The 26,453-nt window shown below is 45.8% G+C and overlaps 1 protein-coding gene across 1 annotated transcript; it reads right to left on the bottom strand.

The window, feature by feature from the left end:
• Nucleotides 1-378: 378 nt before the first annotated feature.
• Pdia4 (protein disulfide isomerase family A member 4) lies at nucleotides 379-21,868 on the bottom strand. Its single transcript, XM_021663224.2, has 10 exons — nucleotides 21,549-21,868; nucleotides 16,474-16,645; nucleotides 14,217-14,422; nucleotides 11,412-11,550; nucleotides 9,042-9,247; nucleotides 8,770-8,928; nucleotides 7,308-7,459; nucleotides 3,942-4,098; nucleotides 2,736-2,969; nucleotides 379-1,190 (listed from the first exon to the last, which is right to left on the bottom strand). Exons 1-10 carry the CDS (start codon nucleotides 21,634-21,636, stop codon nucleotides 775-777), a joined length of 1,929 nt encoding a protein of 642 aa, XP_021518899.1. The 5' UTR covers nucleotides 21,637-21,868; the 3' UTR covers nucleotides 379-774.
• Nucleotides 21,869-26,453: the final 4,585 nt, after the last annotated feature.

Below are 26,453 nucleotides of genomic sequence, written 5' to 3'. Positions count from 1 at the left end.
CAGAGATCTGTCTGCCTCTTCCTGAGTGCTGGGGTTAAAGGTGCACACTACCGTGCCCAGCTTCCTGGCAGTGACTGAGGTTATTAGCATTTCTCCCCACTACTAGCAGCCTACCAAAACTTTTCTGCTGTACTAAGGTTCCTAAGTCTGTACTTGAGGTCATTTTATTTTAGTAGTTGGCTGAAGAACCAGTAGTGGACACACCCCATGACAATCCACTATCCTGGTGTATCAGGTGCTGGAGTGCCTATGTTCATCCAACGTGGACAGGGACATAGCTCTAAGGTCAGGCTGAAACACCACCCTGGCCAGGGGTCAGGAGAGAGCTCTCACTTGGTATCATTAGTAGGAAGAAATAAAAAACAGACACACCAATGGTTACCTATTTTTAAGCTACTACTTGTTTGAACAAGAAAATAAAAGGCAAACTCAACATGATTTAGCAAAGACTTTTAAACTTTAAATTAAAAAAAAAAAAAATTCTCACACAGATGATCCAAAACTTATTTGTTTGAAGAAATACTAAAGTAAAAGGTTAAAAAGCAAAAACAAAAAAACCAGACCCAAAATGATAAAAATAGATATATCCTCCATAAAATTCTGGTCTAAACTATCAAGTCATTCATGGTTATTCAGTATGCAGAGCATGAGGTGGCATAACAAAGTATTAAAAAAAAGTCAAGATACTGCCATTTCATTGATGGTTCACTTGCTTGGGGCCAGCGCTGTTCACCTCAGTGTCTGGCAGCCCTTCTTCTGCAGATCACCAGGTCTTTAAAGCTCTTCCTTGGTCCTGCTCTTCTTTGTGGCATGCTCATCTATAAACTTGCTCAAATGCTCCAGATCTCTGTCTCCACCCTCAAATTTAATTGGGTTCTTTTTGTCCCCACTGGGGGCAAAATAGATGGTGGGGAAGCCCTCCACCTTATATTGGTCGTTGGTGATGTCATTGGCAGTAGCATCCATCTTGGCGATAACCAAGTCCTTCTGGCCCTTATACTTCTTGCCTAGGTTAGTGTAGATAGGCTCCAGCTGCTTGCAGTGCCCACACCAAGGTGCATAGAATTCAATGAGGACGTCCTTTTTGGGGTCCATCACTATGGCATCAAAGGTCTTTCCCACCACCACCTTGACTGGTCCCTTGTTGTTCTTGGGCACTGGCTGTGATTTGATGACTGGCTTTAGTTTTCCTGCCAAATATAAAAAGAGGAGAAATCAGTATTTAAAGGCCATGGATCCTGACCCATGCACTGAGGCAACCTCAGTAAGTAGCTACCAGAAGTTATTAGCCCCACTCTCAGGTAGGGCCGTGGTCCCTTTAAAACCTTCCCCAACAACAGGCCATGCTATGATAAAAACTCTCCCAGTCAATGGAAAGTCCAGTCTAACAGACACTGACCGAGCAGGAGAGCCTTTGAGAGCACTAGGCCTGTGGCAGCATCGACTGTGATGCCAAAACTGAGTACCCAAAATGGTAAGGGCTGTGGTATGCTACCAAATGGCCAGCACTGATAACTAGGTGCTTTGCTAAGTTAAGATCAGTAAGAGGTTTAGAATTTCACATTAAGTGTTCCCTTATTCAAAAGCCTGTGTGGAAGAGCTCTGAAAAAGTTTCCAAGCAAACCTGACTAACCAATCAAACCAAAACAAATGAAAAAGGAGACACGGAGCACAGTGACAAATAGTAACACCAGCATTTTGAGGCTAAGGCAAAAGAGTCGCACACATGACAGAGTGAGACCCTGTCTCAAAGAGCAAAGGTGAGTGAAGACCTGAGACCCCGCCTCCATCTTCCTGCCCTTGAGATACAGGAGAGTAAAAAAATCCAGAGTCAGTCTCATGAGTACAAGTGGCTGGCATCAGAGAGGCTCCAAGCACGTTTTTAAGTCAAAGACGCGTTAGCCGTACCCAGACTCTGTGTGGCTGGGATGCATCTGGAGATGGCCCTGGAATCCCTGTCTAACACGAACTATAGTTCCTTTTATTTGAGAGAGAGGGTTTCTCTGCATAGTCTTGGCTGTCCTGGACTTGCTCTGTAGACCAGGCTGGCCTTGAACTTACAGTGATTCCCCTGCCTCTGCCTCCCTGTGTGTTGGGATTAAAGGCATGGACACCACCATGCCTGGCTATCAAGCTAGTTTCTTAAGGCTGATGTTACTGAAAGAGCCCTCATCTGGCTTTTGCTTTCAAAGTAAACACAAGACTTACCAAAATGGGAAAACAAAATTAAACTTCCCAAATGTTCCAAAATAACAACATTTAAGTTATTTAAGTTAAGTCTCGATGCCTCAGTTTTGGGGGAGTATACCCAGCCCTTCCCCAGGTAACTAAGAGAATGAGTTGGAGAAGGCTTAGGAGAGTGGAGGGAAATAGTAGAGGCCCTACGGGGGCTTTTTCTGTGGACTATGGGGAGGACATTAGGTGTCTTTATCATTTGCTACCTTATTCTTTTTTATTTTCACTCAGTCACTCATTCATTCATTTGTTCATCCATTCATTTTTGAGACAGAGTCCTTTACTGACTTGGAGTCTCCAGGGACCCACCTTTCTTTGTCTCCAGTGCTGGGGTTACAGGCATGCATGGCCACGTGTACATGGCTGGGATTTGGGCAGCACCCCCCCCCCCCGCCTTCACAGCACGTACTGACCCACACCCACAGACCCGGCATATTACAGGGCACCAGGTATTCTTTTGGCCCCTACAGGCTCTGTGTTCTGCCCAAAGGGAGACTGACCTTTTTTAAAAGCGGTGACAAACTCCCGGAGAGCGTCTGCGTCAAACTCCTCCGGCTCCATGGCAAACTTCTTGCCGCCCTCATCTAGGATAGCTGCATTGACATCCTCTCCACTCTCACTGAGCCCCAGGTCCTTCACCTCCGTAGCGTAGTCTTCCTCGTCAGCAATGGCAAAGGTGTACTCAGGGAAGTCCTTGGCCACCTCCAGGACTTTGTTACGCCAAAACTGAGTGGCTGAAATCAACACAGGCCGTGGACTAAGTGGCTGAGCAGAGCAACTGTCCTGCCCCGAACTGTGAGATTTAAGATTCTGGCACTGATGTTCTCTGATAAGGCACAGGCCCTAGATGTGCCTCAACTGCACAGAAGAAGACTTCTGGTAGAGCCACACTGTGAGGCCCCAGGGTAGAAACCCAGTTAAGGCCCGCAGAGCTGTGCTGGCGATGCAGCACTGTCTGCTGCCTGCTGTGCGCTGGCGACACAGCACTGCCTGAGCAGAACTGGTTCAGCAGCAGGTGTGCTGTGTCACCTCTAAGGATGGACTACGCGCAACCTTTTCCTTTAAACATCTATTTTCTTCTGTTGGATTTTTACTACAGTATTTACTTTGTGGGCATGTGTGAATATGCACTGCAATCAGAGTATGTGTGTGGGTGTGGAGGTCAGAGAAACACCTGTAGAACTGTTCTCTGTCTACCACGCTGGTCCCAGGGATTGAACTCAGGTCCTCAGGCTTGGCACTGAATGTTTTACAACATTCTGCCTGCACACCAGATTTTACTATAGATGGTTCTGAGCCACCATGTGGTTGACTGGGAATTGAACTCAGGACCTTGGAGGAACAGCAAGTGTTCTTAACCTCTGAGCCATCTCTCCAGCCCCCCTAACTTTGACTCTTAACGCTCCTTTTGTTAAAACAGGAAGGAAAAAGGGTGCTCTAAGGCTCAGAACTCAAATCCTATGCTATAAGTAAAATATGCCCACACCACTAACTTTATTTAGCCATCCATCCAAGAGAGGGTTTCTCTGTGTAGCCTTGGCTGTCCTTGAACTCAGAGATCTGCCTGCCTCTGCCTCCTTGAGTCCCGAGATTACGGGTGTGTGCCACCTCACCTGGCTGCACACTCCTAACTCTTAAGAGTTGTAGCGCAAGATTTCTAAACAGTGGTAGCCCCCTCCCCTAAGGGCCTCGGCAGGGTCTCTCACCAGCTCTATAATCGAAGCTGAAGTCCACACTGTAGTACACAACCACCAGGGGGCGCTTGGTGTACCGCTTGGCATCGTTAGACGTCTTTCGATGGCCAACCAGAGGCAAGGCATGTTTCACCACATAGTCCTTAATGGCTGACGCCTCTGTGGAACTCTGTTTCAAAGACGGCAGAGGTGAGAGCAAGCACGAGAGAGAGGAACTTTAGCTAATATGCCTTCAGAGTCACTGTCAAGCGCAGATGTTTGTTTTGAAGGGTTCAGAAGAAGGACAGTGAAGTTGTTCAATTACCCCATCCAATCAACCACACCCTCACAGCTCCTGACAGTCAACACTAACAGACCCTTTCTTCTGACCAATGAGACGGAGCTCAAGGGCCTTAAAGAGTAACTACACATGGACTGAACCATGCAGGTCTTTCCATATTCAGTTAACAGAGCTCACAGAGCCCTGAAGTCCATTTTACAGATGACAAGGTGAGATAAAACTTTAGCTCGTGAGTGACCAGGCCAAGTTTTGCAGTTGGCTACAAGTAATCACCCTTTTAATCTTCAGATTGTACTAGAAAGCAGTGTAGCCTCAAATTAGAATTCAGAGTCAGACAAAGCTGCAGGGTTGATGAGCTGCTCAAGCACTGAGACCAGCTCTTTTCTCTAGAGGCTGTGTTCTGAGGGCTACAAATGGCAGCAGTACCCAGGCTCACCAATGCTGGCCCACAAGCTTCTTCAGGGGAGATGTTTCAGTGTGAGTGAACACACCATGTTTACATGGCTCCTGCATGTGTCAGAGAGCCAGGTACTAAGGTGACATAGATCTTGGAGGATGGAGGTCCCTAGGGCTCATACTTAGGACTCAAATCAAGCACTTTACAGATACTGCCTCACAAGTACCAAGGGTAGTTATAGCCATCTCTACATCATAGCCGAAGAAACCTGCACAAACTTACTAAGCTGCTTGCCCAAGCCTCTATACTTGTCATACAGCATAGAGAAAACACAGAGAGCCCAGGGTTCCTGTGTAGAAAGCAGAAGGCACACAGAGCTGAAGCAGCAGTGCAGAGGGCAAGATGCTAAGAGGGTCTGTTCTGACATCAATGGATGTGCTGAACATGCCACAAAAGCAAGCAAAGGTCTCTGGAGCCTGCATGCAGGCATAGCCTTAGGTCCAGGTTGCAAAGGACCACACCAAATGTTAAATCGCATTACCAGCGCCAGAGACAAGGGTCACTCAGAGAGCAAACTCAAGAGCAGAGTGGCAATGATGGGCTGCAGACTACACTACCAGGACCTTAACCTTATAACTGCTCTGGCATAAGGATATCTTCAAGAATGGTCTGGCTTGCTGGGAGCAGTGGCCTTCAGTCCCAGCACTGCAGAGGCAGAGACATGGGGATCTTTGTGAGCGGCCTGCCTGTTCTCCATAGTGAGTTCCAGTGAATAGCTAGAGAAACACAGTGAGACCCTATTTCAAGAAGGGGAGAGGAAAAACAAAAGTACTGTACTTGCCAGGTGACGCCTGACAAGCTCCTGGGTGTAGACTACTCTTCTTCCCTAGGTCTCCCTCAACACTTGCACTTAAGTCTACAGTAAAATAAAACCTTTCAAATAAATTTTAACTTCATCTCAAAAATCTCAAAAAACAATTAAAAACTTAACAATCTGGCCTGTTGGTGTAATGTTCTTTTGGAATGTATACAATTTACCCTTGTTTAAATGCTCATTTTAAAACTACATTGTGATGCTTATTCTAAGCATCACCTGTGTCAAGTTTGTGCAAACATGCCACCATTTGTTCTCTGTATTGTCACTTAAAACAGCCAGTCACAATGTTGAGCAATGGAGAGGATAGGGTGGGACATCCGGGTCTGGAGTGGGAGGAAGAGGAAGGAAGCAGGAGAATCGAGAGGAGGAGAAACGGCAAACGAGGTCTTGAAACCATGTGGTGAAATGAACCGGACTTAAGATATGACTAAAAGCAAGATAATGGGTGAAATCTGAATGGTAGGAAACTATGGGGACCTGAAGGTTGAGGATGGAATAACTATTGCCCAGCATTGTACTCTGGATTAATTAAATAAATCCTAGTCTGTGTGATTTGGTTATACAGTTAACTAAAAGATATATCAATAGTAAATACTAAATAACCTACAACACTGGACCCTTTCCTGGGAGCACACACATCTGTGAAAGCTGTGTGTGACCGTGGGGTTCATAGCCCCAAATAGGATCCCTCTTTGGTCACAGGTATATGACTGAAGATGAAAGCAAGAAGATCTGAAGAGGCGGCAGCATCTGAGTCCAGGAAGAAGAGGGTCCTAGGCCTTGCATGGTAAAGACACCAATGGGTATGCAGACCATGAGAGAAACAGAAGGGAGAGGTGAGAGCCAAATTACACAAGGCACTGTGCTCTTTCTGGGGATGTGCGGTGGATGAGTAAGTACAGTCCCCATAGGCTCACGTATTTGAATGGCACTAACTTGAGAGGGTAATATCAGGTTTTCTGGCCTTGTTAGAGGAAGTGTATCACTGGGGCTTCAAAAGCTCAAGCCAGGCCCAGTGTCTCTCTCTTCCTGCTGTAGAACTCTCAGCTTCTCCTCCAGCACCATATCAGCGTGCATGTTGCCATGCTTCCTGTCACGATGAAAATGGACTATACCTCTAAAAATATGTCAGCCCCAATGTAGAGCTTTCCTTCGTAAGAGCTGCCTTGGTTTTCACAGCAATAGAACACTGAGCAAGACAGGATGTTCACGGCTATTTCCTTGGTATTGACAATGTCCCTTTCCCCCAATTCCTTCTCTGGGTCTCATAAAACCCAGAGTACAATGGGACCAGCATTGTGGTATCAAGGAAAAATACGACACGGCTACCCACTGAGTACACTCCCATCCTGTGCCCTGAAGGTTACCCGTGTGATGAAAAGAAAAGGCCGGGAAAGGCAGGTTTGAATATAAGGGAGTGGAACTATTCCACTGAATTAGAAGAATGAGGAGGTTTGGCCTTGTTGGATGAGGTGTGTCACTGGGTTTGGGGTTTCGAAAGACCCAGTGTGCCTCTCTCTGCCTGTGCATCAGGATGTGCCTCTCAGCAACTGCTCTGACACTTGTTGCCTCCCACTATGCTCCCTACCACGATGATAACGGACCAAACCTCTGAAACCATTAGCAAGCCCCAGTTAAATGCGCTCCTTCCTAAGTGTTGCCTTGGTCATGGTGTCTCTTCACAGCAACAGAACAGCGACTAAGACAGGTGTGCCACAGCCTGTGGGCAGAGCAAACACTCCACAAAGTCCAGATGCTGGTGCACGTAGAGTGCCCAGGACCTGGCACAGCGTGGGCTGCTTCACACCCCTGAGGAACGCTCACCTGGACATCCATCACGTGGCTCCTGGGCTCGTACTTGGACTGGAACTTCTCAGGCTGCATCAGCACCAGCTTCCCCAGGGAGACTTTCAGGAACTTAGCTATTTCAGTGCTGAAAGTGTGGTGAAACTTGTAATCTTCTCTCAGGTTGTTAGCTGACAAATTAACAGGATATAGTAAATTGATTAAAAAAACAGGCTTATCACCCTATTGGACAAGCAGGGGCCTGAAGAGAATGATTACCACTTTAAATTCTGAATGGCAATATGTAGAACTTAGGCACACAAAGGAAGCTAGTTTTAAAGCTCAGCACAGATATAATATCCAAGTCTTCCATCTTAGAATTTCTTAAAAAAAAAAAACAAAAAACATGTTCACAGAAATTTAGAGATTTAGAGCTACTTGTTTGGAGCAAATGTCACCTTCTGTCTATGCAAAGTAGAAAACTGGGAATCAGGAGGTGAGTATTCACATTCCTGCAACCTTACACTAAGGTTTCACACCTAGCGCCCTTCACAGAGATTTCAAGCTCTTACCCTGAGAATCCATGGATTCTGCAGCAGGCAAAGACCTAGCGGGGCTGAACTCTCCCTAGGTAAGTTTCTTCTCGATTAGTCAAGAGCAGATGATAGCTAACTAACCAATGAAGACACACACAAGTTGAACTGAAGTTTTGACAAAACACCAGACTGAGCTGGGCATAGTGGTGCACGCCTTTAAACACAGCACCTAGGAGGCAGAAGCAGGGGAATCTCTGAGTTCAAGGCCAGCCTGGTCTACATAGTGAGTTCCAAGACAGCCAGGCTACAGAGAGATCCTGTTCCTGCACAAACCAATCACCAGTCTGAATTGGAAGTACGCACAAGGTTGCTGACCCACAGAGGCAGCACACCAGGCTGAACGTGAGCGTAGTAATGACACAGGCAACGCTTGTGCGGTATGAAGGGGGATCCTAAAAACTTACAGCGCTGGGCTGAAGAAGTCAGTCTCTGACCACAGTTTTAGTAACAAGCAAAAGCCAGGACTTGAATCCAGGCCTAAGTCACAGGTGTCGTTGCAAGGTCAGAGCTGTTCTTTCTTACAGAGGGACTCAGGAGCAGAGGAAGGCAAACAACCTGAATTAATGTGATCGTGTGGTATGGGAGAGAGAGCAGCTGGCCTTACCCATTTAACTTGTGATTATACAGCCTTTCAACTCTGACAGCCACAGGGACCTGACCCACAGCCCCAGCTCTAGGCTGAAAGCTTGTTCCCACAGGTACTAGCTTGGTTCTTCAATCAAGCCAATGGCTACACTGACGCAGTCTCATGCAGAAGAACTTGCTCTTTTTATGGTGCTACAGTTTGAGTGAGGTCAGGACCAAGTGTTAGACAAGTACACAATCACTATGCTAGTTTTGCAAACCAGCCTACTTCCCAGAAGCCTCAGGAGTGTGGCAGGGCATGTTGTTCTGTCAGTACTTACCAGCCTCCTGATACTGCAAGTAGGCCGAGTCACTGTCTCCCTGAAAGACGCCAATGATGACTACATCATCTCCATCCTTCAGGAACTCTTGGACCTGCTTCAGGGTCAGAATCTCCTTTGAGGGAGGCCCAGATTGCTCAATCATGTAGTCAACAATTCCTAGGAGCAGAGCACATGTCTGAGGAAGGTCCTTGCAGCTGACCACATCCTCTAGCTACCAGCCGTAAAAAGGATGTTCCCTTTCCACACCATGAGGAAGGTAGCAGCCATACCATATTTCTCTCGTGGGCCATTGTAGTCAAAAGGTCTTCCTTTGCGGAAAATTTTCAAAGTGGGGTAGCCAGAGACGCCAAACCTCTTGGCCAGGTCTGTCTGTTCGGTGGCATCAACTTTGGCTAAGGGAATTGGGGGAGAGCGCTTGCTGAGCTCTTTGGCAGCCTTCTCATATTCAGGGGCAAGTTTCTTGCAGTGTCCACACCTGCCAAAAGGAAGTCAATCCCATCAGGAACTTTTCCTAGTATGGATTCACTTACTAGCTAAATGAGGTACAGAGACCAACCCCATGACCCCAAGCAACTCCATTATATCCACCAAATCTTGAAACGTCTAAGTGAGAATGCCAAGAGAGGCCCTACAGCACACGCTAAGTTTTTATAACATGAGATTTCTGCCATGGCATTCACATGCTAAAGGCCCATGTGTGTATAGACAGGTGCACAACAAACTGTGGTGTAAGGTAAAGCAAGGACAAAGCCAAGACAGCCAATGTCCTAAGAAGGAGAGGATTTTTATGGCTGGAAACTGGAGGCTGTCAACAATAGAAATCAGGAATGGCTTCACTGACAAGGTGACAGCTATTGCTTTTTTTGGCCTTTATCTAACATCAAGTGTAGACAAGGCAACAGGTTAGCTGGATGAGAGGGCTGAGAGGCAACAATGTGAACAAAGGCACAGAGAATTTGAGTGTCAAATTCTTAGCCTACAAACCAACCAGAGCAGGAGATGAGCAAGAGCCAGGGGCACTTGTAATTACAATTATTATGACTGTTAACACAGGCTGTCTAGGGGCCCGAGTAGCAGAAGAGCACATGCCCAATAGACTGGCACCCACGTTAACCTTTGGCAGCACACATACCACCAACAAAACTTAAATAAAATAGAGGTTTCAATGTCCCCTATCCCCATTTGAATGTTTGGTCCTTGCTTGGTGGTACTCTTTGGGGAAGCTTAGGAGCTGTGACCTTGGAGAAAGATTCTCACTGGAAGTGGGCTTTCTTTGGTTTTTGGAGGTTTCTCTGTGTAGCTCTCGCTGTCCTGGGCTTACTTTGCAGACCAGACTGGCCCGGAACTCAGAGATCCGCCTGTCCCTGCCTCCCAGGTGCTGGGATAACAGACGTGTACCGCCAACCCGGCTTGGAGGTGGGTTTTCAGAGTTAGAAATTCCCACCATTTTCTAGTGTTTTCTCTGCTTCATACTTGGGGCCCTCGGCTTTCTACTGTTGCCACCATGCCTCTCCTCTGCCATCATATGGACTCTTATCTCTTCTCCCCAGTTCGTTTTCCTTTTTATTACCCCTTTGTATTGTCTATACAGTGAGTTTTGCTACAGAATCCAGAGAGCCACAAGACTGGGTTCACACGAGTACCGCCTAGGGCCAGAGTATCCCAGACCCTTGCAGGCACAACTCTGCTGTGTACCAGCCACACCTCTGCCTGCTCATTCTAGGCCCATTGAGCTTATTTTCCTTGCTCACATTCTGGGGCCTCACCCATGCAGGCATTTGAGGGTGCTCTTTCCTTTTCGTTTTTGGCTTTTCAAGACAGGGTTTCACGGTACAGTCCTGTCTGTTTCCTGGAACTCACTCTGTAGACCAGGCTGTCCTCGAACTCACAGAGATCCCGCCTCTACCTCTTGAGTCCTGGGATTAAACGTATGTGCCACCACTCTTTTAATACCTGGTGCTCACATCCATGATTCATAATTTAGTTTCTATCCCAGTCTATGTGACCCCATCCTGACAAATGTTAAGCCTGCACAAAAGTCAGAGCTCCTCACTGAAGGATGAAGAATTTACCAAGACGGTACCACAGACCATTTTCTGGGGAACCCAGAGGCTCCCCGAGTTATATTCATATCCCCTACAAGTCTTTTCTCATATAGGTGTGGTTAACACATGCCTGAGTTCCAGGACTCAGGAGGTTAAGGCAGGAGGACTGCTCCAAGTTTGTAGGCTAACCTGGGCTTAATAGTAAGGTTATCTTAAAAACAAACAAAATAAAAAAACAAAATCAGGCAAGATGGCTCAGCAGGTAAAAGTGCTTATTATACAAGGTTGACAACTTGAGTTCAATTTCCCAGAACAAAAATGAAGAACATTTATTCCACAAAGCTGTTCTCTCACCTCCACACACATCCTGTGACACAGGCACTTGTACATACACACTAACGAAGCTTAAAATGAGAACTTCCTTTCTTCCGTATGCACTCCTCTCCTGATTTCCCCTGTAACATCTCGCTTCCAGACTGCTGACTCAGCCTTGCTCTGCATTAACTGTGCTGGCTGTGTATTGCAACCTTTCACCAATGCTTAGCAGGGTGCCAAAAACTCACTGCCTAAATATGAACCTGATTGTCAACATACCATGGGGCATAGAACTCCACCAAGATGATGTCTGCATCATTCACAACATCGTCAAAGTTATCTTTAGTCAAGGTAAGAGTGACTTCAGGTGGCGGTGTCCAGTCGGGCTGGGAAACTTCTCTGACTTTGGCAACAATTTCTAAAAAACAGAAACAACAGAAATACACGAGACTGAATGTGTGGCCACCCACCCCACAGTATCAGGACTTTACCTCAGCCCACAGCTGGCGGAGAACAGCGAAGAGAATGGCAGGGTCCAGAAAGAGAGTGGAACATGCTCAGTACACCCTCACAATTTGGAAGCACGGTCAGGTAGAAGGACTCACTTCCAAGGCACCGTTTCTGCTGTCATCAGTGACTGCATCCTTTTCTCGGTGGTATGCAATCTACCTTAGTGAGTGATTTCCTCTATACCAGACTAAACCAGCGGCAGGAGAACCCTCAGTGGTCGTTTCCAGCTGGCTTTCATCAAGAACAATGTAGTTGTCTGAATGAAAAGAGCCCCAATAGGTTTCCATGTTTGAATGGTTGTGTAACTGAGAAAGATTAGGAGGTGTAGCCTTCTTGGATGAGGTGCTGCCACCGGAACAGGCTTTCAGATTTCAAAAGCCCAAACCAGGCCAGTCTCTCTCTGCCTGTGAACAGGATGTAGTTCTCAGGAACCACTCCAGTGTTTGCTGTCTCACATCACGCTCCCTGCCATGATGATAATGGACTAAACCTCTGAAACTCTAAGAGTTGCCATGGTCATGCTATCACTTCACAGCAACAGAACAGTAACTATGACAGATGCCTATTAATCAATCTTGCAACATTCGGGCAAGATGTATAAACTATGTGTGTGTTCCATGTACATCTAACACTGTGATCTCATTTCTAAGAACTGGAGCCAATAACTGCAGTGAATAATACATTCTTAATATAAAGAGGATAGCCAGGCTAGAGGCACACACCTTTAATCCCAGCACTCAGGAGGCACAGGCCTGAGGGGCTCTTGAGTTTGAGGCCAACCTGGTCTACAAAGTGAGTTCCAGGACAGTTAGGGCTACACAATGAGACCCTGTTCAAACTCAAAGACACACACACACACACACACACACACACACACACACACACACACTAGGCCAAAGCTCAGGAGGTAGCCCAAGTGGTAGAATGTTTGCTTATCATATAAGCTATCCTGTGTCTGATCTGTTGTGCAAGAATAGACAGACAGAAAGATAGATGATTCTTAGGGCAAGGAGCTGTAAACTTTCCTCTTTACTAGAGATATCACAAAAAGCCAAGGAGAACGCTGCTGCCAAAGAGCAGTCTTCAAGCTGAAGGTTGCATCATCTACAGGTTCAGTATGTGAACTGCCTGCTCCTGCCCACACCCATACCTTGAGCCAGTTTGCCAGGGAACACCCATTTATTAAAACTCACTTAGAGAGGGATGAGGAGAGTACTCTAGCACAGGCGGCTCTAAAGGTTTCAAAATGGGCCAGAACGCCGGTATTAAAGCTGGATACTTTCTTTTCTTTATGTATGGATGTGGATTCTAATGAGGTGGGTGCACACGCACACTAAGGACTTAGGTCGATGCTGGGTATCTTCAATTGCTTTCCACTTCATTTATTAAGGCAGGGTTTCTTGATGAGCCCAAGCTCAACAATTCTGTATAAGATTACAGTCAACCTAGGCAATTTGCTTGAGGGAGCCCTTTCTCTGCCTCCCAAATACTAGACTTTCAGAGGGCTGTCATTTGGCTGGCATATATCTGAGTTCTGAAGAGCCAAACTCCAGCCCTCACACTTGCATGGCAAGCATTTTAACCAATGAGCCATCTCCCCAGGCCCTACTTGGTTTTAAACAAATGAAACATACCATTTTCAGCCTGTCTGAGGGCTAAATTCCTATGTACTGTTATGACTAAGATATATCTGATAAGTAAAAATACAGGAGTGTATAAGATATCCTAACAGTTGTGTATAAATGAGAATGAATATTCTTTTGGTTTTTGTTGTTTTTCCAGACAGGGTTTCTCTGTGTGGCCCTGGCTGTCTTGGAACTCACTCTATAAATTAGACTGGCCTTGTACCCAGAGATCCACTTGTCTGGCTCTGGCGTGCTGGGATTAAAAGCAAGTGCCACCATTGCCCAGCAAGAAAAATTATTCTTTTATACACAAACTTTTTTTTAAAATAAAGATATCTTTGAAGACTACAGATGTAGTTTACTAAACCAAACCTTTTCTTGGAAGGAAGTAGAATCATGTAGGGTCAGAGTGCAAAGAGCATTCCTTTACCTAACAGTTCACATTGAGGCAAATAAATATCACCTAGTCATCACACAAACACGCCGCGCATTCATGCAAGAGCCACATTTTGCAGCAGAAATTAACTCAGACATGGTGGCTTATACTTTAAACCCACTGTTTCAAAGGCTCACACAGAAGGACTGCCACAAGTTCAATGCCGACTTGGATTAAAGGGAGCTTGTTTCAAAAACAACAACAACAACAACAACAACAAAAAATAGAAGGGGCCTGTCTAGGTCATGTGTTTATTTAGTGGTTATAAAAATCTAGACCCTATTTAACTTTCTTTCTAGTATCCCTCACTGGGAATGAGAAATTAGCACCATATGATGTAAGTTTTCAAAGGATGAAAGGGGGCTTTCCTTGGCTAAAGGCAGGCAACCATTTATAGTTGTGTGTCTGAGTATTTGTATGTATACAAGTGCTTCCTTCAACATGTGTCTATGTGGGTGTGTGCTGTGATGTTCCTTAGGTCCTATTCCCCAGAAGCTCATGTCCTAAGCTCACCTTCCTGGGTCCTGGAGCCATCATAGTCAACAGCCTGTCCCTTCTTCAGGATCTTGATGGTGGGATAGCCGCTCACATCAAATCTGCTGGCCAACATGGATGCTGAGGTTGCATCAATCTTAGCGACAGGAATAGGAGGATCATTATCCTTCAAAGCACTGGCTATTTTCTCATATTCTGGAGCAAACTGCTTACAATGTCCACACCTGAGAAATTTAAGGAAAAAGAAAAGAATTACCTTGTATCCATGGAGACTGAAATCCAACATACATTAAAAAAAAAAAAAAATGGAGGCTTTACTGAAAGACTCTTAGTTGAGAGATAGCACACACACAACAAATAAGGAAGGCCACAGGACCTGCAACTTCTAGCTTTAGTCTTAGTCAATACCTCCAACTCTAAACCCATCCAACTGTTTCCGTTTACACCTGGCTCTTTATGTTCAATCCCTCTGAGACTGAGACATTAAGGAATGTATTAATATGGGAATCTGTCTCAAAGCTTTGCCCAGTGACTCTTTATGGTGTCTATGAAGTTAAGCTATTCACATAGGAAGTCTTTTATGCTCAATCTGAACACACAGTGGACTACTCCAGATGTTTGGTTTGGAGGTTAAGAGTGCTGGCTTCCCAGCACCCGCATGGAGGCCCACATCCACCTGTAACTGCAGCCCTGTAAGCCCTGTAGCCTTCTATGGTGGGCAGATGTACATGCAGAAAAAACATCCATATACATAAAATAAACACACCTCCAAAGATTACAGAAGGAAAATGCACTACTATGCTGCAAGTACAGCTCAGTGTAAAGCACTTGTCTAACATGTTCAAGGTCCTGAGTTCCATTCCCAGCACCACAAAAGACAACTGCTAAAATGACCTATCTTAACCCCCCTCCCCAGCCCCGGCTGTCAAGATGGCTCCGTGGGTAAAGAGCTAGTGGTACAAGCCTGATGACCTGAAGTTAAATTCCTGGATCTCAGTGAAAACTGACCTCCAAAAGTTGTCCCAACTGCCATACACACACAGACACACACAAAATGGAACACACACCTCCCCCTCACATACACACGCTATAATAAAAAATAAATAAAACTTTTTAAAAAGCTTTTGTTTGAATTTTTTTAAGATTTATTTGTTTTTATTTGCATTGGTGTTTGCCTACATTTATGTCTGTGTGAGGGTGTGAAGTTACAGACTGGAACTGGAGTTACAGACTGTTATGAGCTGCCATGTGGGTGCTAGAACTGATCCTAGGTCCTCCGGGACAGCAGCCAGTGCTCTAAACTGGTGAGCCATCCCTCCAGCCCCTTGTTTTAATTTCTGTACAGCGAATGATGCATATTACCCACGAAAAAACTTCTTTGGGGTCCTCAACCAACAGTGTTAAGAACTCTTACAGCACGGCATGCACCAGTGACCCCAGCACTGGGGAGGCAGAGGCAGGCGGATCTCTGAGTTCAAGGCCAGCCTGCTCTACAGAGTTCCACAAGAGCCAGGGCTACACAGAGAAACCCTGTCCTGGAAGGAGGAGTGCTTCTGCAATTAATAATAATAATAAAAAAAGCTGATCTATAAAATACAAATATAACCTTAGAAGCACTAAAATTGATTATTCTGTATAAAACAATGGTATGCGTTTATGCCACATATTAGATAAACAAGAGACCACCTTACCACCTCAGAAATGAAACAGAGAGCACAGGAAGAAGACAAAGAACAGAAATGCAAAACAGAACAAGAAAAGTACGGGGAGTTTAGCAGTTTCCATGAGCTAAATCTTGAGGGGTCAAACAGGAAAAGAACCAGTATTTGTTTCCCCAGAGCACGGTACAAGAGAACAAACAAAACAGCAGCCTGCACCTGGTGCTGCCTTGGACGGCCTCTTCAGAAACTAGGACTACCATCTATGGTGAGGGCTGGCTAAAGGCCACCTGATGCCAGCTGACAGAAGGACTGAGCCTCTAGTTCCCAACACTCTGACATCAAGTCAAGGGTTGGAGTCCTACAGCTGGTGCGACGGTACAGCAGGCAAAAGTCACCTAACACCAAGACTGAAGATCCAAGTTCTGATCCCTGAACCCACAGTGGTAGGAGAAAGGATTCCTGCAGTTGTCCTTACATGCCATAGCACACACACAAAACAAATTAAGCAAAGACGTAATACTAATAATAATAATCAAGAAAAGTAACACTATTACTAAAAGCAGTAATAATGCCTCAAAAACAAACACTTAATAAAATAGAACTAACATGCTTACCATGGTGCATAGAACTCAAGGAGCACTGTATCTTTGTCAGCCACAAAGTTATCGAAATTTGCATCATTTAAGACCAAAACACCATTTTCTTCCTTAACTTCCAAGTCATCTTCCTCTTCTTCATCTTCTTCTTCCTCCTCCTCCTCTTCATCCTCAATGGCATTTTCTGTATCTAAAGCATCCGATCAGAAAATACTCAGGCTGGTTAGGAATGACTCTCCTTTGCAACTCTGCCAGAAGCCCAAACTCTAAAAACAAGTCATGGGGACTGAACAGCCTCACCCTAGAAATCCCGTTCCACCTCTGTACTGTATGGCTCCTTCAGACTCCACATAAGGCGGTCTAACTGCCCCAGGACACAGATGTAGGATCAGCATGCCTACTGTCCTGCGTTTTTCCAGGACCTCAATAAACCTTTCCCTGTGACACTTTACCTGCCTATCCCCCCAAATATGCAGATACCCGAGAATCACTCTCTGGTATGTAAATAAATTTTACTTCTGGAAAAAGCTGTGTCTGTTTTACTTCATATCCTTTCAAAATAGCCCTTAGTCTGATCCTTCCAGTGAAGGCCAGGAGGAAAGCATCTTTTCTTAGAAAGCCAGCGCTGGGTAATATTCCAAGAGGAAGAGATTTTGAGACAATGCCAACTTTACCAACATGCCTCAAATATATGCCAAAAATTATACTTTATTAGAAACAATTTTCCTCCCAGAATGCAAGAGACCATTATTGTGTTGTTAACTGTTAACTTGTTCTTTCCAAACTGCAGATACAAGAAAGCGTGAAACTCTGAGCCTCATTAACTAGTTTCTCCCCGGCAAACAGATCTACCTGCAGCAAGCACACCATTCTTCTCACCCCGAAGCCAGAATGTGTCAAAGGGCCAATTGTTTTCCAGGAGCTCAGTCAAGAACACTGCTAGCTACTGTTTGGGGCTGTGAGGGCACTCAAGGCCTGAAACCTGTTCCCAGGATGCTGGGACCCCTGAGACTTGTGGAATGTATCAAGTAATCCAATGCTGGCTCTGTAACTGAGGGTACATGGAGAGCTCTGTATTTCACCCACAGGTCCATCACACCGCTCCTCCACAACTCAGGCTCCAGGTTTGCTTTGATCATTACTAAAGGAATCTATCAATCTGCAAGATAATCATAAAACCCTACCTCCATCTCTTCTCTACTAGTTACATTTTACTCACTTTCCCCCACTTCATTACCATTTCCTGCCTTGCACACCCTTTTCTGGAACTTAGGCCTACATTATTCCTTTGTTAGAAGTAAGAGCAACAACTCTAAAATGCCACTTTCAGAGTAGAAACTGAGCAGGCTTGTGCTTCTCTTGCCCACTGCTTCCTCCTTCTGGGCACCATCAAAACAGGTATTAAGGGTGGAGAGCAATCCAGACTCTCAGGTATGCAGGAAGGGCAGAGAGGGCACGAGTCCCTGACTGAGTCTGGCGTTTGACAGTACAACGGTAGCTGTTTACTACATGGCTGCATAAAACATGTTTTTTGGACAACATTCTCAGGAACAGAGGACAGCTTCCCTAACAAGGTTTTGTCTCCCTACTCACATCTTTCCAGAATGCTAAGGCCTGGGGAGATGCAGAGCACATCCAGGCCACAGAAAATACAACCCTCTGTTGTGTGGTACTCAGAAAATGGTACCTGGTCTACTGCATGCGCCTCCGAAAGAACTAGGACTAAGTCATAACACACACCTCGTTGATATTAATTAAAGCCAGGCAGTAACCAGAAGGGCTGTTCCAGAAGGGCTGGCGGTCTGAGCTTATTCCCTCACACATCAGGATGAATCCAATCTCAGTTATGAATGACAGTCCACACTATACAGGCTGATGTTCCTGAATCACAGCAACCAATCCTTTGGGACTCTAAATAATTAACATGAAGTTCACTAAGCTCAATGTTGCTGCTACTTCATGAGTTCTGCCTGCTACAACCTAACAGGGAAAGCACTTACTGGCCAACACCAGAACTTCACACATGCTACACAAGTGGCCACTGATCACAGTGTCTTTCTAAAAGACAACCGAGTATTTCCCATGCCCTAAATAAGCTGCTGTATCCAAAGATGCACTCCAGTACAATGCCTGGCGGGCACCTCATCTGTGCATTCTGGAGGTTGGAGAAGTACTCAGGAGGCAGGGGCAGGTAGATCTCTGAGTTCACAGCCTGGTCTACAGAGTGAGTTCCAGGTCAGCCAAGGCTAAACAGAAAAAAACCCTATCTCCAAAAAAACCAAAACAAATAAATATTTGTTAAAAAGAAAAAACAACAAAAACCTAAAACCATACATGCTTGGTTATCTCAGATTAAAATTTTAAAACCTTAAGCTGAGGTTTTATTTCTGAATGATTATTCTGAGTGCTTATTTTTAAAGATGGATTTTTTTAAGGGGCTGGAGAAATGGCTCAGCGGTTGAGAGCACTGGCTGCTCTTCCTAGAGAACCCTGGTTCAATTCCCAGCACCTCACAACTGTCTGGTCTGTAACTCAAATTCCAGTGGATCTGATTCCCTCACACATATATATATATATATATATATATGTCAAATGTACATACAAATACTTTTTTTAAAAAAGATTCATTTTTGAAATTATGTGTAAGTGTGTGCACGAGTGCAGGTTCCCAGAGGCTCTGCCCTGGAGCTAGAGTTACAGGTGGTTGTGAGCTACCTAATATTGGTTGTTGAAAAACAAACTCAGGTCTTCTGGAAACAGAGTATCCTAACCACTGAGCCTTCTCTCCATCCCTCAGAGTGAATTTAAAAGGAGGAGAACAACAATTACGACTTTTCTCTTTTTCTGAGACAGATTTTTCTATGTAACCCAAGCTGCCTTGAACCCAAGGGACTTTTCAACTATGCTTAGCCCAAAGTGGACTCTTATTACCACTTAGTAGGAGAACTCTCCTGATTAAACATGCCAGAGGGCTGGAGAGATGGTGGTTAAGCAACTGGCCTCACATGAAGGCCTAGGTTTAAGTTCACAGCAACTACACGGTGGCTCACAACTATCTTTAACTCCACTTCCAGGAGACCCACCTCCAAAACTTGCCAGCACCTTTTGAAAAGGGTGCAATCTTTTCCCGCATGAAGCAAAGGAAACATCTCACATCTACATTCACACTAATTAGCAAACAGGGTAAGACTGGCCACTCCTGAAACGCAAGCAATCTAACACGGCCACTGCAGTCCCTGTCTACTCCCACTGAACAAACCTGGCCAGGCCAGGCATTGGCAGTTACTTACTGTAAGGATGTCCCAGCTTCTTCTGCAGGCCAGATAGGAGGAGCTATCAGCTGGACAAACAACCACTAGGCCAACGTCAAACAGTAAATAGTGAACAGCAAAAAAGAAAGTTAACTAATGTTCAATTGTTACAGATGACTCTTAGTGCGGACCAAGCACCAATTAAGTGAAACTGCATTCTCTCTCCCCTTGCAGTGCTGATTCCAAAACCTTCCATGCACATACCAGGGTCACTGAATCACCTTGCCAGACCTACAGAACCTGAAGACCAAGCTAGAGAAGACTGTCCTTGGCTCAGATAGCCAAGGGATTCTTGGGTTCATCAAGAGGAAACTTCTCCCCAAAGACTGCAACAGTGACCCAAAAGATATACTACTAGTTAGTCTAAACAGCCTTTGAAATCCACTCACCCAGAGCTCTAAGAATGCACTCTTCCTGGCATTTTAACCTCAGCACTCACAGCCAGAGGCAGGCAGATCTCTTGAGTTCAAGGCCAGCCTGGACTACATAATGAGCTTCTAACTACATAATGAAACCCTATCTCAAACAAACATCACCCTAAAACACACCACTGTCTCACAATCAAGAGTTTTTTGTTTTGTTTTGCTATATTCTGAAAGCATACTCCAAAGCACACTGAATCTCAAACTTTCAGGCGCCTCCCCCAAAAGTTTATTCTGTTACGAAACGTGAAAATTTTGCTTAAAATGCAAAGTCTGCCCTCTTCCTGTTTCAATGTATTTTAGATCTCTATGAGAAATGTGCACTTGAAGGGCAGTGGTGGCACAGGCCCGGCACTTGGGAGACAGGGGCAGGAGTGGAAGCCAGCCTGGTCTATAGAGTAAGTTCCAGAACAGGTGGGCTACACAGAGAAATCCTGTCTCAAAAAACAAAACAAAACAAAACAAAGAAAATAAATGAGCACTCAGCCGATCTGAATAAAAATGCCAAGATACCCTCGTAGGCAGAGCAGATACTTGGCCCATTTGAGAAGTATCTTTTCATTTCTCTACTCTTTTCCACCTACCACCTAAGCTAAGACTCATGAACCAATGCATTCATTCGCGGATCTTACCCAACCTAAGAGTACAAAGTTCACATCTCCCCTACACACTAATCTTAGTTTATATTAGAATAAACCTGGTAGGCAACAAGTTGGTGGTTAGAAGGGAAAGGTGCCGATCAGACCGACTCTCTAGGAACAGCGATCTTAACTAGCACTTCCTAATTTCAAAGTTCTTACTTCTTCGGCTAGATGATTTTCAAGAAAGGGTGCAAGCACATCTAGGAGTTACAAGACACCGTTCCTCGACTCTCAGAGACCCAGTACAGCGGCTGGCAAACAGGCGCTGAATGAAATGCTTGTGGAAGGAATGGTAGCTCCAGTTTCCCTAAGAGACCAAAACAAGCCTGCGTTTTAAAAGTAGATGCTCCATGGCTGCGACAGCCTCTTCCAGGCCCCACCAGCGGGCCTCCTGTCACGTTTCTAAAACTAGTTTTGGGAACAACGGGGGTATTCTCCAGGAAGTTTTACTCACCGGGGCAGAGGAGCAAACCTCAGCAGTGAGGGTGGAGAGGCCGGTGGCAGGTCGGGCACTCTGCACGTCCCCCGTGTCCTAGTCTCGAGGGGAACTCAGGAGGCCCGAGCCCCTTGATTCGGCACTACACTGAAACTCCAGCAAGTTCCCAGCTCCCCGGTCCCCATTTCCAGGGCTGAGAGCGAAGCACCGGTCATGCTCCGGCCAGGTTTGCAGCCCACGCGAGGCACAGCCCCAGCGAGGTCCGACCCGCCCACCCGCTCACCTTCCGCAGCGTCTCCGGCGCTCGCCGCGGCCAGCAGCTGTGTCAGCGCCAGGAGCAGGACCAACAGCCAAGCTTTGCGGAGCCTCATGGTGGGGTGCGGAGCGAGGCCTGCAGTCACCGGCCACCGCGAAGCCCTCGCCGACCTCCCGAACGACGCCGAGAGCAGCAAAAAAACCTCCAGGAAGTCCTGCCCGGTGATTGGGCAGCGCCAAGGAAGCCGCGGGCCGGCCAATCCCCGCGCGAGTCGGGGCGAGAGCGGCGACGCCCCGCCCACGCCGGCCCCGCCCCGCCCACGCCGGCCCCGCCCCGCTGCCGGAGCCCTCCGCGTCGGCGCGGCGCTCGGCTCCGCGTTTAAAACTCCGAGCCCTAGCGTGAGGTGCCCCCTTCTGATTGGCTGCGCCGCGACCACCAATCCCCGGCTGCCACTCGGTTCGCCCGGAGCGCCCAGGCCTGGGAAGAGTGCCGGGAGAACAAAGACGAGCGGCCCAGCCCGGGGAGGCGGGAAGAACACGTGTAAGCAACTCAGGGGGACGGTGGCGGGCGCGTCTGGGCGCTTCCCTAGGAGCCTGCCCTTGGGCTGCAAGACTGGAAACGAACGCGCACAGGGCGGCTCTGTTGGAAAAAGGACAGATCAGGGGTCCTGCCTCTATGCCCATGTTCTTTGGCTTCTTGGTTTTCTGTTAGGCACGTAAAAGTTCGAGTTTCTTTCCTGTAAGGTTGGCGGAGGAGTGTGAAGTAGATTAATTCATTCAGAACTCTATGAATGAGCCATCAGATTCTTGTCTAAACGTTGCCTTATATTATGATTTTATGCAAAAAGAAAAAAAAAGATAGCCAATCCAGATAACCAATCCAGTGGTTTAGATCTAGAAATAACCATGACTCTTTTGGAGAAAATAAAACTAGGTTTGCATGCCAGGAAAGAAGCCTGTGTCGGTATTGGGGTGAATACCTGTGGATTTACCAGTCTGAAGGGATATATCAGACAAATGAGGCTAAATAAATAAAACTCAGGGTGCAGCAGTATTGTCTTAGGCATACAGTGGGAGAAAGTGAGCGATAAATGTGACTACTCCCCTGGCCTGTCATCTTAGCACTATTAGACTCAGTTCCCAGGCCAATTTGAATGTGTGTTTTCCTTCACGCCTGCAGATCTCTCTCTAGAGAAGTAGCCTACTGGGAAAGAGTCCTCACCGTTTAGATTACCTACAGGTGTATCTGAGACAATTACGGCATACACGTCCTCAATCAGACACTCAGATTATGTGTTTTGAAAACTAAATTAAGAGCAGTCAGGCACACAGCCTACATGCTCTGAACTCATGAGGTTTTATGATTGATCTTTTCTTAGTAAATGGCCCGAGATGACTGCAGCTTCTTTCTTGTGTTTTCTGAAGAACTCAGTGATGGTTCTACTTTTTTCTTTTTTAATTCTGACACGATTCTTTTCAGTAGAAAGGGAAATAAAGGAAGCCTGAAGAAGTGAGTTTATTTTCAGGAGTGTTTTCTTTTATCCAGCTGTGATGATTGTGTGCCTGTGGTGTCAGCGACTTTGTCAGCAGATCAAGTTAGCCCAGGAACCCAGAGCCAGCCTAGGCGAGACAGTAATGTCGTGACTCAAAACAAAAGCAGATACACATATGCTTACGACACCTCCTCCAACATGAAGCAAATGTATCTCAATTTTTAAAGATTTTTTTTTACTTTCAGACTTATTATTTTATATGTAAGAATGTTCTGCCTGCATGCATGTACGCATGTGCACCATGTGGATGTCCTGGTGTCCTCAGAACTCAGATGGCATCAGATTTTTCTGGGGCTAAAGTACAGCTGGGTGCTGTGAACCAAACTTGAGCCATCTTTCTAGCCCCTTGTGTATTTGTATTTGTTTTGGTTTTTCAAAGCAGGATTTCTCTGTCCTGGAACTCACTCTGTGGACCAGAATGGCCTCAAACTCAGAGATCCACCTGTTTCTGCACCACCACCACCACACCCCTTTCCCCACACACACACACACCCCACCTGGGGTGCTGGGATTAAAGCCTTGAGCCACCAGGCCCAGTGTTTATTTATTTTATGTGGTTGGGTGTTTTGCTTGCATGTATGTTTATGTACTGCTTACATACCTGGCTCCTGAGGAGGCCAGAAGAAGGTGTTGGAACTCCCTTAACTGGAGTAACAGGTGGTTAGGAGACATCATGTGTGTGCTGCAAATTGAACTGAGATCTTCGGGAAGAATAGCTCCTCACTTTCATTTTTAAATTATGTGTTATGTGGGTGTTGGATATGTGCATGTGAGTGCTGGTGCCTGCAAAGGTCAGAGAGGGCACTGGAAGCATCTAACGTGGGTGATAGAAACTGAAATCACAACCTTTGCAAAAGCACTAAGTGGTCTTTTTTTCCCCCCAGAGCTGAGGGCCGAAGGAACTCAGAGCCTTCTGCTTGCTGGGCAAGCGCTGAGCTAAATCCCCAACCCCGCAGTTAAGTGGTCTTAACCATCAAGCCGTCTCTTCAGCCCCAGGTTTTGTTTGTTTTCTGTTTTTTTCATTTTTGTTTTTAGACCGAATCTCATTATATAGCCCAGGCTGTTGTTGAACTTGCTATGTAGACTGGTTTGGCCAGGAGCTCACAGAAATCAGCCGCCTCTGCCTTCAGAGGGTTGCGGTTAAAGGATGAACCACCAGGCCTGCCCCCACTCTTTTTAAATTCTATACTTGTAACATTACATCATGGAAGTTAGATTTCTCTTGACATACCCTCTTAGAATTGTGATCACGGGCTGAAATGCGCTCTGAGACCTACCCTCAGAACTTGCTGCTCAGAAACTCCCTGTGGCTGCCTACTGTGTTCTTTTCCTTCATACTCAAATTTTATATAATCATGTTTTAGAATATACTAATATTTCAGTAGATGCCATCTTAATTGCATTTCCCTATAGCTGACTGCCTTTGAAGTTATAGGATAAGGTTCACATTTAGGTTTGGTCCCCCTACTTACTGTAACACAGGGTTGGCAAGCCTGATTGTTTTTGGAGATGGTTGCTCTTGATAAGGTGTTTCTGAGTTTGTAGAAGTGGAGAGTTGGCTCAGGCATTTCCTTTTTATGCCACGGGTACCAGTTGCTAATGTTTTAAATCTCATCAGGTGAATGAATCCTTTGTTTTTAATAATGCTGGGGACTCATGGAGGTCCTCACGCATGCATGCTCCCTCACTGCTGTATCCCAACCCCTTAAGAAGATGACTCCTTAAGTTTCATTGTTATTAAATACCAGGGTATTTGATATTGTTACTAAAAAGACAAGCACTCTTGAAATTTGTAGAAATTAAGCATTAAAGTATAAATAAAACCCAGCATACTTTTATATTAAAAAAAAATGTTTAGGAAATTGTAAGTGTGCTCTGGGGTCAGACAGTATGAAACTGAATTTAGACTCTACCACTTTATTTGCTTGTTTGATATCTATTGAAACCTTGTAGACCCAGTAGTTTCCGGTGTACAATACTGCATACATTTTATATTTTATCCTGTTTGAAGATGCGTTTAAAAAGTCAGATTCCTGGACTAGAGAGATGGCTCAGCAGATAACAGCGCTCAAGCCCAGTATCCTCAGTTTGGATCCTCAAAACTCAAGTGAAAACTGCATGCAGTGCTGGAGAGATGGCTCAGTGGTTACAAGAATGAATTCTCTTATGGCAGGGCTGAATTCCAGACTATCTCAAGGGTGGGGCCATCAGGCTACAGTGTGCCTGAAATAAAGGCAGAGAACAGGGCGGGAACAGTCCTACTCCTGCTGGTCTCAAGGTGGTTTGGGCACTCCTTGACCTCAGTCTTGTTCCAGGCTGGCTCGCCTAGCTGGATGGCTTCTCCATGGCTCCCTGGCTCCACAGCTCACCAGTCAAGAATACTGGCTGTTCTTGTAGAGGACCTGGGTTTGAATTGCAGGACCCACATGACAGCTCCTAATGGTCCATAACTCCAGAGCCACAGCATATGACACACACTCTTCTGGCCTCTGTGGGCACCAGGCATGTCCATGGTACACAGACATACATAAAGGTAAAATACCCATACACATAAAATAATAACAACAACAAAACCCTTTCTTTTGTTTTTTTTTAAGATTTATTTATTTTATGTATATGAGTGTTCAGCCAGCATTTACACCTGCCAGAAGAGGAATCAGTTCACATTATAGATGGTTGTGAGCCACCATGTGGTTGCTGGGAATTGAACAGTGCTCTTAGCCACTGAGCCATCTCTCCAGCCCCCCCAAACCCTGTCTTGATAAAGAGTGAGGCAAGGAATTGCATTCAAGCTGATTGAAGTCTCCATTTTGTCCCTAGAACATCTCTTCGTCTCCCAGTTACAATCCATTAAACACTGATCTTCTACCTTACTTATCTCAAGATTTCTCTCTCATCAACCTTTTGGTCTCATCCAAGATGCTGCTGGTAACTACGCCTGCGGTCTTTACACTGAACATTTATTTTTGTCCATTGTTTTTCCCTCATGCTGTTCTTTTATATTTGGAAAACAACACCTCCTTTTCTCTCCCTTCTGTGATTAACTGGTTAGGTAGTGTGGTTACATTTGGTCTGAGGTTATTTCCTACCTACAGAATATGACATGGATTTCTAGATTTCCAATTAACCACAGTGCAAGAATCCCTGCCCTGGAACAAGACCTGTAGAAAGTCTCGGTGAGTTGTGCATGGTGGCGTAGGCCTTTCACCCCAGCACTGGGGAACAGAGGCCGTGAATATCTGAGAGTTGAGGCTAGCCTGGTCTACAGTGTGAATTCCAGGCTAATCAGGACTACATAGTGGCATTCTGTTGGGTAGGTGGGAGGGGGGAAACCTCAACACAGTCGCCAACTATGCCTTTTAGTGGCTTTTGTTTTCTTC

Source organism: Meriones unguiculatus, chromosome 3, assembly GCF_030254825.1.
Source record: "Meriones unguiculatus strain TT.TT164.6M chromosome 3, Bangor_MerUng_6.1, whole genome shotgun sequence".
Lineage (NCBI taxonomy): Eukaryota > Metazoa > Chordata > Mammalia > Rodentia > Muridae > Meriones > Meriones unguiculatus.
This window is presented reverse-complemented; position numbering and strand designations above follow the sequence as displayed.